The sequence below is a fragment of the Eptatretus burgeri genome, chromosome 13, assembly GCF_056783735.1.
Source record: "Eptatretus burgeri isolate ZD-2024b chromosome 13, Ebu_testis_v1, whole genome shotgun sequence".
Lineage (NCBI taxonomy): Eukaryota > Metazoa > Chordata > Myxini > Myxiniformes > Myxinidae > Eptatretus > Eptatretus burgeri.
The window spans coordinates 43,440,721-43,454,696 of NC_140973.1; the positions used below are offsets into that span (position 1 = coordinate 43,440,721).

A 13,976-nucleotide genomic window follows, 5' to 3' on the forward strand; every position below is an offset into this window, starting at 1 on the left:
TTTACCATGTAAACTGATGGATGGACAAATAACACGCAGTGCTGCAAAATCTCCACAATTTATTGTATAGTAGAAAGGGAAAATTGACACTCATGATGGGATAATTGCCCCATTCCCAGAGAATTGTCCTATTTTAGTAATGAGATGTAATACCCCCTACAACCAGGAACGCTGTGTTTACATAGAAATAACAGGTGACCTTTCCACAGTGCCCCCCCCCCCACAACCACCACTCTGAACAATGAATTTTATTACCCCCAACGTTTGTCCCTGTCAATAGGAGGGGTTTTCAAATTGTTTTTAGATCCTCATGGAGGATCTCTCAGTCTTACTCAGGTTGTTGTTCTTCATATTCCTCTTGTGGACTTTTTTGTTTCACAGCCTGCAGTTTTCATCGAAACTTCCTGAAACTTGGCATATATATGTAAAAGTACCCTGCGCAGACAGTAACCATCTCCGATTTTGAAAATTCCTCCTAGAAAAAAAAGTTATGATGTCAAAATATCTCCGCTAATGGAAATCGCCTAAAAATTATCTCCGAAACTAGGCAATCTTTTTGAATTGTTTGCGGGAATCGAACAGGGCATTAGCAGAGATGAATTACCGCACATATGATACATCACTATGACGTCATATCCATTTTTATGACGTCATTCCTATTTATTGACATGTTTTGTTTCACAACCCAGAGTTTTCATCGGATCTTCGTGAAACTTGCCATGTATAATGTATATGCAGAAAGCCCATGCGCAGACAGTAACCATCTCCGATTTTGGAAATTCTTCCTCGAAAAAAAGTTGACGTCATAATATCGCCGCTAATGGAAATCTCCTCTACCATTATCTCCGAAACCAGGCAAGCTGTTTGAATATTATTTGTGGGAATCAAGCCATGCATTAGCACAGATAATTTATCGCAAACCTGATACATCACAATGACGTCATATTAGTTTTTATGACGTCATCATTAAGAGGACGAGGATCTTAGCTCATTTGAGCTTGTTACTTCATAAAACTGTCCTGGGCACACCCCGAGTACAACCACCAGCTTTCAACTCATTCTGCTCAGCGGTTCATGAGTGCATACAAGTCAAACAAACACACAAACAAACACTTCTCAAACTAGAGAGTTCATAAAACACGATACCCTGTGGCATGTTCAGGTATATACTTCAATTTGAATACAATAATGATTTTAAACATCGTTTCAAAAAATCTGGAAGTTTAGCACGAACGACTTAAGCGATGTTATACACCAACCACCCTTATACTATACACCACCCTATAAAACATCCAAGTCATGAAAACTGGACGTTCTTGGCAGTATTTAGAAGGTGATTTGTGTTCCAATGTTCAAGTATATAATTCATTATAAATAAAATAAAGATTGTAAAAGTCGGAGAAATAAATTAATTCCGGGTTTTAGTGCCATTTTACACAGTGATTATTACACTACCCTATCGAACACATTACATTCGTTATTCATGCCTGTTATATGTGTCCTTTATGATGTCCTTAAAGACAGTAAGTTTCCCGTTTGGAATGATTTTCAATTTTGTGTGACTGCCAGATAGGCAGGATTCAGACTAGGTCACTCTACTCTGGATATGCTGCTTCTGTTCTCCCAACAATGGATGGAGGTCCTCAATACCAGATATGAAATCAGAGCCATATCCCTCGACATATCGCGTGCTTTCGATATGGTCTGGCACCTTGTCCACCAAACTCTCTTCCTCTGGTATCCAAGGACATCTCCACTCATGGCTTGTAGACTTCCTCTCCTGTCGCAGCCACGTGTGGCTCCAAATGAAGTTCTCTCATCCCCTCTTCTTGTCTAGGCTGGAGTTCCTCAAGGCAGTGTTCTGGACCCTGATCTTTTTCTGGTTTTCATCAATGATCTCTCTGACTCTCTGGAAAATCCTCTGTATCTCATTGTTGATGACTTCATCCTCTGCCGTACCAACTGTCATCCCTCAGATCAGCAAGTAGCAGCCTCTTCACCCTCTGCAGATCTGGGTAAAATCACAAACTGGTCCAACACGTGGAACATGTCTTTCAACCCTGATAAATCTCACACTCTCACTACGTCTCTCTGAAAGGACCGTTTGAACACCCCCCCCCCCACCCCATCTACTTTCTCAACAATCCTCTTGAAGAAGTCCTTTCATTCAAGCTTCTGGGTCTCACTGTCTGCCATGATCTATCCTGGGAAAGCCACATTTCCAAGCTGGCCTCCAAAGCCAGTCACCAACTGGGCATCCTCCATCATGCAAAGTCCTTCCTTGGCACACCTGAGCTCCTGACCACACACAAAGCTTTCATCCACAGCCCGATAGAGTATTGCGCTCCCCTCAGTGGCTGGTGCTCCCGCCTCTCACCTCTTACCTTTCCCTCTTCCTTCCACAGATCTCCTAGTATCTCAGTCCCCCACTGATTTGTTCTTCACTCTCCCACCCCTCTTTTTCCTGTTGTTGTACATCATGTGTGTTAGCTCTCGTATGAGCCTCAATATTGTTCTCTCCACAGCATGGCTTTCTCCGCAGCGAGAGACACACTCTCCACAGTGAGACATGCAATCTCCAATGGGAGACACACTCTCCGCAGCCAGGCACACACTCTCTGCAGCGAGACACACTCTCTGCAGCGAGACACACTCTGCAGCGAGACACACTCTCCGCAGCGAGACACACTCTCCGCAGCGAGACACACTCTCCACAGCATGTAACAGTCAACAGCATGGCACTCTCAACAGTGTGGCACTCTCAACAGCGTGGAACTCTCAACAGCGTGGCACTCTCAACAGCGTGGCACTCTCAACAGCGTGGCACTCTCAACAGCGTGGAACTCTCAACAGCGTGGCACTCTCAACAGCGTGGAACTCTCAACAGCGTGGCACTCTCAACAGCGTGGCACTCTCAACAGCGTGGCACTCTCAACAGCGTGGCACTCTCAACAGCGTGGCACTCTCAACAGCGTGGAACTCTCAACAGCGTGGCACTCTCAACAGCGTGGCACTCTCAACAGCGTGGCACTCTCAACAGCGTGGCACTCTCAACAGCGTGGCACTCTCAACAGCGTGGCACTCTCAACAGCGTGGCACTCTCAACAGCGTGGCACTCTCAACAGCGTGGAACTCTCAACAGCGTGGAACTCTCAACAGCGTGGAACTCTCAACAGCGTGGAACTCTCAACACAGTGGCACTGCATCTTGTGTGGTGCTCTTTCTATATCATGCCCTGTGGAACTGATCAGTTCCCCATGATGTACGCTCATAGCTCCTCACATTTTCACGCATGTATCCCACATCCTCACTGATTGACTGAGGGTTGTGGCGGTGGGGAGAGGGGGGAGATGGACAGTAATTTCCCACTCACGTGCTTATCTTACTGCAGGCGCACGACAGGAGGCCCATATCAATTCATGCCATGACCTTTCTCAGTTTGTCCATACTGTGTGGGGAATGGAAAATAGACAGATTCTACATAGGGATCGTTTCAGAGTGTCGGGAGCAGAGGAGATATGGAATTCGATAGGAACACTGGGGAAGGGACACAAGAGCTTCTAAACACTTCATTTTACACTGCCTCGTTAATTATAGCAATTACATCACACTTATTCAGACATGTACTCTGAAATGAGTATAATAATCTACTCCCTATTTACCCGTTGGGACATTTCCATAACAATATGTACACACTCACATATATTAATAAGAAAAGACATTTTTCTTACTAATTAGATGTACTAGCGTACTAATATATCAAAACTGAAAAACGTTTGTGTTTCTTGGACTATCGTCGGCTCCTCATTTGTGGAACTCCTTGAAAGCCAGCCTCGGAAATTATTCAGATGACTGATTACAGTATTTTGAGCTCGGCTGCAGGGAACTCAGCGAGTGGCTTCAGCACTCAAGCAAGCACTCAAATTGAATGGTTGATGAGAAAGTTAATTTGTCCTCATCTACAAACTGGGTTAAAAAAAAGCAATCCTGGACCCCCCAACATATGTTTCCATTTTATGGCAGAACCTTTCTGGGGGATTTCTGGTGCAATTCAAAACTTATTGCAACATATTTGTGATGCTAAAATGTGCTACAATCAGCAGGACTTATAATGCAGTGTATTATAATCTGAGAGCTCATGGACAAAATATTGTCCAGTTATAACAACAACAAAAAAAAATAGCCCAGGATTTTCTCTCCCACCCACTTCAAAGGATGGACTTTGAGAATTTGAACCGGTGCAGAAAAAAAACCAAACTGAATGCACCAGGGGCTCATGCCTGGTAATCTTCACAATTCTCGAGCAAGCTGTGACAAAAACACAAAAAAAAAGATGAGAAAAAAAAAAGAACTGTTAAGCATTTTCCTTTTGTATGAAGGAAGGCAAATTATTTTTGATGGCTGATTGGCGTGGAGCTCAAACAGCGAGCACTGAATGTATAAAATTGCAAAATTGCCATCCCTGCGATTGCCAATTGTAAAAGTGGCTCCTTTGTTGGACCTCACCGCAAATCCATCCGCTAAATGGATGATGGGGAGTGCAACAAATTCCACAAAATGACAGTGGAGTCGCTTCAAAAGGAATCGGATGAACAATAACGAGGGAACCAGAAATGATAAATAGTTCTGCTAAAGCATGTTGTGAAGTCAATGATATTCACCAGGTAAGTGCCAATCACATGGTGCGTAAGAGCACATGATTTATGACTTGCTGTGAAGTGGGATCTGTAATTATTGACATTCTTTATTTTTCATTGACTGTTGGAGCAGCTGAAGGATATGTCTTCAACTTACCTGTACTGGGACCTTTGGCTGGGGAGATGTTTGAGATGGCCATGGTGAAAGAGAATGTGTGTGTCGTCATTGACCTTGCTCTCCCAAGCGGAGGAACCATGATATTTATTGGCAATATCCCTGCAGCGCCCATCCCCACTCGACACGAGATCTCTGCGTCTGCTCAAGAGGAACACCATTAGCTCAGATCAGCAAGATTATTATTAGTTACAAAAACAACAATATTTGTAATTCGGGTATCATGGTTGCATTTCTATGGTACTATCATGAAATATCTGTTCATGATGGTAACATTTTCAAACATGAATTTACTACTACTACTACTACTTTCACCTTCGAATGAGGTCAGCCTCCCTAATTTTTCCCTCGCTACAACCCTCTATTCCAACCAATCCTTTTTCTGCAGCCCCACTTCTCTCAAGTCCCACTCCAACACCTTCCTCCTCCTCGATCTCAGTCTGCCCCTTCTCCCTCCTCCTACCAACTGCACAAGAGACAAGATCAAAATCTTGCTTGACTCCACCCCCTCCACCCCACTGACTGAGCACATATCCCCGACCAATGCAGAAGTGCCTTTCAGCTCATTTTCAAACGGGAATTTGCAGTACGATCATTGCAAGCTTACTTTTCCTCGACACAGTGGACCTGCATCCGATTATGGACATGTTGTCAAGAGGGAACATGATGTGTATTCCTCTTGTGTTGAAAAAGCTCAACTGTTTCATATACATCATTGCATTAAGTGACTTAAAATGTTCAACTCATTCTTTTGAAATGAGAACTTCAAACATTTTATACTCCATCACAAAATTATCAGCGAAGCAAATAGTGCCTTAGAAATGCATCATAAGACATGCTCATCTATTATTGAAAGACAGTCTAATTTATCCAAGTAGAATTTTGGTTCAAAATATTTACAAATATTTGTGAGACATTGGTAGTTAATGGAGTTGTGAATTGGCAGTGAAAATGCATTTTACAGGCAAATTCATCGAACAATAATTTTACAAGTTCAGGGGCAAATAAGAAGCACCTACCTGAAGCATTGACGACCGCACACAGCACATCACCAATGGTCACACGAGGAATTTCAGGTTCTACCTTGAGCCACAAGCCCCTTATCTTCAACATGGTGCCTTCCCAGCCTGAGCCTGCAACATATTTGGGTATTGAAAATATATGCAAGAAGAATTACCCACCAACTACAGCTGAATTATTTTTATTATTGTTATTAATTTAGTTTTGTACACAGAGTCGAAGCTTGTGGAAGAGCTGGTACACAGAACGGATCAGGATGTACCAGACAAAAACAGGACGCGAAACATGCATGCATGGAGAAGGAACCTCCAGGGAGGAAAAAAACTGGAAAATAAGGAGGTATTTGTGTGGGGTTAATAAGGGAAGAATAGATCTTGGTTTTGGATTGGGGATGATGTGAGATGGTGGTGAACAGCTGTCTTGAAGACCTTTGTCGTGGAAGTTGATTCCATTGAAGAGGATGTGGAAGTTGATTCCACAGGCAGGAAAAAAAAAAAAGAGGAACAAATGAGTGGAGGTGAGCAGTGATCCTGGATTTAGGTAGTTTTACCAGGGGAGAGTTGATGGTAGACCGTGTGAGCCCTGCAGAAACCTACGGTGAACAAAGCATGGAAAGAGCAGCGAATGCAAGACCAGAAAGGAGGTGGTCGAAGACAGAGACCACCGACTTGTCTGCGATGGCAAAATGAAAAGCCCATAGACTCAAGTTCAACGTGGAAGAGTGCAATTATGTTGAAGGCCTTGGTTACATAGCGTCAAGCTGAGCAAGGTGCGAGGCAGGGGAGCCAGCCCACAGGGGAAAGCATTCCTCCATCAAACTGCAGAAGAAGGACCTGTAGGTGGATAGGAGCTCAGGTGTTCCAAGGAAGGACTTTGTACGAAGGAGGATGCCAACGTTGAAATGTGGTTTGATCATGAAATCAGCCAAAAAAGATTATGGCTGATCATGACATCCAGAAGTTTGAATGATGGAACCTCCTCTCAAGAGGATTGTTTAGAAAGTGGATTGGGGCCGGGGGGGGAGGGGGGGGTTGCCAAATGGTCCTTTTGGAGAAAGATCATGAGAATGTGAGATTTGTCAGCATTGAAAGATATATTGCAAGTGTTTGACCAGCTTGTGATTTTTTTTCAAGGTCTGAAGAGAGGGAAGAGGCTGCAGCCCACTTGTCTGAAGGAAGAGGGATGAGGGATGTCACGGAAAAGGGTGGTCATCAGCAAATAGTTAAAGAGGATTTTCCAGAGAGTCAAAGAGATCATTGATGAAGATCAGGAATAACACTAGGCTCAGAACACTGCTTTGGGGCAGTCCAGGGAGAAAATATGAAAGGATTCCGTTGATTGCCACACATTGGATGCATGAGTCGAGGAAGTCAGTAAGCCATACATGGAGCTCATCTTGGATTACAAAGGCAGACAGTTTGGAGAACAATGCAGGATGCCAGATTATCAAGATGGCTCTGATTTAATGTCTGACATTGAGGACCTCCATCCATTGTTGGTTAAGTAGAAGCAGCATATCCAAGGTGGAGTGACCTGGTCTGAAGCCAAATTGGTAATCTGAGATGAGGTTGTTGGAGAAAAGGAAGGATTTCATATCAACTGTGATGATGGATTCCATGACCTTGCTGATGATTGCAAGTAAGCTGTCAGGTCTTTAGTTGAGATCAGTCGTTGCACCTTTTTATGCAGTCCAGTGATGTTGGTGGATTTCCAAGCAGCTGAAAGATAACCTAGCACAAATGACAGGGTGAAAAGGGCAGAGAAAGGATGTGCAAGACCAGCAGAGCAGGATTTTAGGACACGTGAACTGATGCCATTCAGTCCAGGAGCACAATCTGAGTCAAGGGTTGAAAGAACCTTCTCCACCTTCTCAGGTGCAAAAGACACCGAATTCAGGAGCAGTTGGGTACAACAGGGAAGGATGGGTACTGAGGGGGGTTGGGGACACAAAATTTTGAAACAAACTTAGAATTGAGGCATTCAGCCTTCTCATGAACGGAGTTGGCTACGGCGCCATTTGAAGAGAGGGAAGGGATGGAAGGGCAGCATACACAAGAGACAGATTTAACAAGGTGGCACAAGGTTTTATAAGAGGGAGAGAAGTTTGAAAGTTAGCTTGTGAAGTTGAACAGATGTTGTTTTCTGGCTCTCCTGAGAGTGAACACACACTTGTGGACTTTTTGTAATGCACAGAGATTGCCTTTGGTCGGATTTGCCTTCCAGGAAGAGCAGGCAAGTTGTTTCAGAACAACTGTCACCACAGGATTCAGTGCACCATGGGCAGGAAGAAGGGAAGGATAATTGAACATGAAATGGGATGAATCTGTGCATGAGAAGGAGCAGAATTCTGTGGAAGAATTCCAAGGCCGAGTTGACATCAGGGGCAGTAGATATGGGAGACCAGTCCTGAAGAGAGACGGCTGCTTGCAGTCCTTGCCAATTTGCTTGAGTAAAATGCCAGACTCGCCGGTGTTGAGGCAACTCTCTGAGAATAGCCAGAGAGAGATGATGACTTTCACAAGCACATGATCAGATGAACCAATTGGAGCAGAGGAAGAGCAGGATACATTTGTAGGAAAGTTAGTCATCACCAAGTCCAGAAGGGAGGATTTGCCATTTGGAGAAATCTGGGTTGGAAAGTTCACAGATTGAGTCAGTCCCATGGAGTCACAGAAATGCTTTGCTGAAGTACTATTGCTAGTGAGAGAGGTACCAACACCCAGCCAAGTTGCATTGTGACAATTGAAATGAGAGAGAGAGAGAGAGAGAGAGAGAGAGAGAGAGAGAGAGAGAGAGAGAGAGAGACAGAGAGAGAGAGAGAGAGAGAGAGAGAGACAGAGAGAGAGAGAGAGAGAGAGAGAGAGAGAGAGAGAGAGAGAGAGAGAGAGAGAGTCGTCACTATTAGGGGGATAGTACAGGTCAGGTCAGGTATGGGAGCATGCACCAGAGCAGCGCATCATTGAATTGGTCCAGCATTGGCATAGCTTAGCATGCACATAGCATTAGCATTAGCATGCACATAGGAAGTTGCACCCCAAAATCTGCTTATTAGCCGATGCGTACTTGGCAGCTCTGCTCGGTTGCACCTGATACGGTAAATAAAGCAAGTGCGCATCGAGGGCATGATTCCCTAATAAGGCGATCATGTGTTCCTCATTAAACAGTAGTCAGACATAGAACACTGGGTCACGTGGTCAAATTAATGGCGTTCGCAGTCGATTAGCAACCCGCCACAACACAAACATATTCATGTGCAATGGCCTGTGATTCCCAGTGAATCTGGGGAAAAACAAGCCACAATAATATATATATATATATATATATATATATTATATATATATGTTAGCATGTTATAGTTTTGAGAAGAGGAAAAAGGTCCAATGAAGGAAGACATTGTGATCAACAAGTATAATGTGCTGCTTGTACAGAAACCGGTGCACAGACATAGCAGTGTGCACCACTGACATTGTCCTGTTGTAGGATCAATTATGTTTAATACCTTTTTTTCTTGAAAATGGAAGAAAATCTTGTGTTTCATAAAAAAAATTGAAATCATAAATGAATGACTCTTGGTTCAACTTGTGTTCATCAGAAACAGTCATGTGACCAATATCGTTATTCTTGTGCAATCAAAGCATGCACACATTGTTTTGTCAAAGGAAACGTAGAAATCACTTCCTGTTTGAGAACAGGAGAATACAATGTCTCTGAAAAACTAGTTTCAACATACCAGGAGATTCTGTAGCCATCATTCCAAGATTATATTAAAATCTATACTTCACTCATTCTTCACAGAGGTCATGATGAAACCGATCACTTCCCATGAAAATCATGTTACCATACAAGGGGGAGTAAATAAATAAATAAATGTTTTTCCCTTTTCAAACAGTTTCCAAAGGCAAAAGCTTGACTCGTCATCCAAAGGCATCAGGAAAGTGCAGGGAAGAATGTGTGACAAAGGCGATAAAATACATAGAAAGGACGAACATCTGTGCTGCGTTTTGCTAGCACAGCAACATTCCTTATGGATGGGGACAATCCTTTTGACCTCCCCCTACCCCAAGCCCATCATATAATTGTGGCCACATGGCACTCAGGGAGGAAGAGTTAATTATGTTTTGTGTAATCCTATTCTTGGAATGAACTACTACACCATATAATGGATTGATATTTCAAATTTCATACGCTACGAGTTTAAATGAAACCCCAACCACTAAATTCAGTGCATTAAAACAAGAAACAATTAAATACACTTATGGTTGATAGTTTAACCGTATGGAATAAGGAATGGGTATAAACATCAAGATTGATCAAGAAAGAAAATTTCAGATTTCCCCCCCCCCCCCTCGACATCAGCGACGCTCATGAAAGAGCAAGGTTAAATTGACAATGGCATCGTGGGGGCAACAATTGAGCATCACTGGCAAGGGAATGGAGAAACAGAAAAAGACAGAGAGCACAAGAGGAAACACTAAAATTAGTAAGTAGAGGGTTGGGTTAGCAAGGGTTAGTGAGCTTAATAAAGTTCATGAGTTAGGATGGGGGTGATACAAGGTAGCGGTGTACTGCCTTTTTGAAGCCTTGGAGGGAGGAGGGGGAAGGAACACCCTCAAGGGAAGCAGTACTCCCTTGAGCTATGAGCGGAGGCCTTGCTGACTAACTCTGATTTTCCAAGGAAAGACTTGGATCGATGGATGATGCCCAGTTTAGGCTGGCTTTAGAGGCCAGCTATGCTATGTGGTTGGCCCAGAAAATGTCATGGCTGAAGGTGATCAGGCCTTGAAGTTTAAGAGACTGAACCTCTTCCAATGGCTGTCCATGGAAATAATTTGATAATTCTTTTCCCGAGTGGCAGAGTGAGACAATGAGATTTTTCAGGATTGAAGGACATGTTTCCTTTATCAGACAAGTATCTAATCAAGTCCAGATCAGCAGAAAGTGATGCAGCAGCAGTCTGCAACATATTTGACACCAAGCCTTGAGAGTGCAAGGAAACGTTTTCCTCTACATGCGACATGAAATACATCTCAATTATGTTCTTCCTTTCATTACTAACTGTCATACTGTTTGGTAATACTATTACTATTCACAAAATATGGAAATTATCCTTTAAATTACCTTCGTTTTCTTAAGATGTCAGAGTAAAGGTGTAATGTAATCCATTTAACAACATAAATCGCTCAGTCTTGTACAGTAAACCTCCTTTCTCGTAACTATGCTCAGTGAATGACCGAATTATCCTCATCCTTCCATGCTGTTTCCCCCTCTACTGCAACAAAATATTACTGATTGCATGGTAACACAAATGTAATGGTATTCAACACGAGATATAATCACTTTCATACGTCATAGCAAAACTGCTTCATTGGACTTGTGATCGGATAGTGATGCAATCAACGCAGGCAGTGTGGTCTGAATGACCTTCCAAGTCAGCTTTCATACCCAACATAACCTGGATATCCATCATCAATGTGAGGACCCCACTTACCTGAGCCCGGGCTGGTGTAGCTAATACGTGGAGTTTCGTTCTCATGCCACGAGAAGCTGCAATTCTCAACACACCGCGACGGGACCCCATTGATAAACACCTCCACCTACACATCATGCAACATATCAGTGCTATGATATAACAAATACATAAATCATCGTGTTGTTTTCCAAGGAAAGGTATGCAGTACCTGTGGAGTGAAATGAGGAGTCCGCAGCAGGTCTCCCCGAATGTGTCTGATGAATACTCCTCCGTCCTGATGGACATGGATTCTTGCATTAACACCTTGCCCTTGAAGACCAGAGCCGTTCACCTAAAGGGAAATCGTAAAATAAAACAAAATACTTTGCACTTCTTATTTCATGTAACAGCATGGCTGCCAGGTAGCTACCATTTTGTTGCGGCATGACTATGCCGCTGATGCTGTGCCCCTATAACAGAACACTGGTACTCATTTCACCAAGCTCAGAAGGATGACAAGCTGAGTCAACCCCACCTGGTGTTAATTCAGCAGCCAACGAGGCTCGAACTCAGGACCCTAAGATCCCAAGCCAGCCACCCTAACCACTGAGCCAACACCAGGCTTTTTTGCACAAAAAACATGAAATGAGGTGCAGAATGGTTTCGGTCAACAACAAAAGTGTATTTTACCAAATTGTCTCAATCTTGAGAGAAATCAAAGTACTACACTTTTTTGCAACTACATACATTAAGGTTTCACAACATACAAAGAGTGGAGAGAGAAAGGAATGGAGGATCACATTACCAGGACTACAATCAAGCATGAGGCTTATGAATATATATATATATATATATATATATATATATATATATATATATATATATATATATATATATATATATATATAAAGACCAACTTAAAAGATGAGAAAGATCAGAGTGTGCAGAGTTGGAGTTGTGAGGACACTAGATCGGCACCCATCTTGCCTCTGAGCGGTCTCGCCTGGCTTCAAAGCTCAATCCAGCTATAAACTGCCATCCTGGTGCTTCACATTCAGGTCAAGGCATCGATATGTGTGCTTTCCATCAAATGGACGCTAAACGGGCGTCCTCTCTGCCAGCATTAGTCGGTAGACTTTAAGATCCCACAGTGTCCTTCATAAAGAGTTGGAAAGCAATCGCCAACACCATGAACAATTCCCAAATTCCTGTTCTAACCGACAGAGGGAATGGCATCGCCATCACTGCCACACCCAGACGATCCAAGGATTGCAGGTTCCAATCTGAATGTGAAGGCAGCAGTATTAAACATAAGATGGATGTTTCACAGTTATCTGTGGACAACATGTGACTACTTCTTCAGAAATTATTATCCCCATGCTTTTTTAAAGAAAAAAAAATGTGGGGATGTTGTAATCAGCTCCGTCTGCCTATCCATCTCCTCCGAAACAGTTGTGCAAAAATTCACCAAATTTGGTAGTTATGATCACAAAATGGCACAGAGGTCCAAGAGCAGTGTCATTCTTGGCCCCGCTCCATGGTCAATAGGTCGAATTCCAAATTTTTGAACATTTTTTTTAATTAAACTTTGTATTTGCAATCAGCATTGGGGGGGGGATGCATAAAATATGGAACGATTTTTTTGGATTCGACTTCCAGTTCATGCCCCCCACGGTGTCGGGACTTGTGGTCACAGGGGGTCAAAACGGTAAAAGTATTTTATCTAAAAATCTGATTTTGGGATAAATCCTTGCGGAACTTTTTTGCCATCTTTCAATTTCCTTTATTTAGGAAGTGTGTGTGTGTGTGTGTATTTGCGATGGAGAGTCATCGACTTCACTCGAGTTATGAATTCAATTAAACAGCATTTGTTGCATGATTGTGAATTTAACATAGTGTATAAAAAAAAATGTGTGGTTAAAATTTGATAATCATCAGATCTTGTATCGCTCCCAACACTCAGGTGTGAATGGGCCACCTGAGTGTGCCTCTCCAACCCCATTTATCCATTGGTGTTTGCGATGGTACTTACAACACACCCCTATCTCATTTGTGTTCAGGCTTTTCATCCTGATGGGCTCCATTGGTGAATCTCCAGTTCATGATTTCTTTTTCCCCTGCTCCAGCTCATTTCTCCATCTCCAAATTCATCCATGCCTCCAAAACCTTCTCATATTCCCACATCCTCGACTGTGGCTTCCTTAATGCTGCTCAAGCCATAAATTCCCACAAATCTGCTATAATCAAAATTCAAAGCTGAACAAAACATTGCTGTGCTTAACTTTGTGCCAGCTCACACTTTAGCTTTATCTTCACCATCCATACTGCTCTCTTTTACCCCTCCATGACTATGCTACTCCCTCATGCCTCACCCCCATTCCCCTGCTGCTGCCACCGATTCCCCCCTTTCTGCTCTTACAAGGCATGATTCTCTTCTTGCTTTGCTCACTTTTAACTCATGTTCGGCTGCACTTTATTTGTTCACAGCTACGCTGATTGTTGAGTGTTGCCATCTGCTCACCTGCCCTTGGACTATTTATCTCCGTCTGCGGACCACTGTTCAATCTGAATGTCCCTACCAGCTCTCCTCTCTGTCTGTGCCTTTCATGCCTATTTATCCATCCCTTATCTTTTCCCATGGGCTGTAAGGATGGCTTAGAGTTATGTACACTCACCTCCAAGCTGTCTACCCTGG

General features: G+C 43.1%; 1 protein-coding gene across 3 annotated transcripts in view; it reads right to left on the reverse strand.

Moving 5' to 3' along the window:
* Positions 1 to 13,976, reverse strand: part of PKHD1L1 (PKHD1 like 1) — a 314,599-nt gene that overhangs the window by 190,025 nt on the left and 110,598 nt on the right. For all 3 annotated transcript variants that reach the window (XR_015050730.1, XM_085852211.1, XM_085852212.1), the window contains exons 27-30: positions 11,511 to 11,633; positions 11,321 to 11,426; positions 5,832 to 5,945; positions 4,795 to 4,953 (exon numbers count right to left, since the gene is read on the reverse strand). Coding sequence is in view for 2 of the 3 variants with exons in the window: in XM_085852211.1 (XP_085708337.1) it covers positions 4,795 to 4,953; positions 5,832 to 5,945; positions 11,321 to 11,426; positions 11,511 to 11,633 (502 nt within the window). In the remaining variant the exon portion in view is untranslated. The remainder of the gene's footprint in view (positions 1 to 4,794; positions 4,954 to 5,831; positions 5,946 to 11,320; positions 11,427 to 11,510; positions 11,634 to 13,976) is intronic.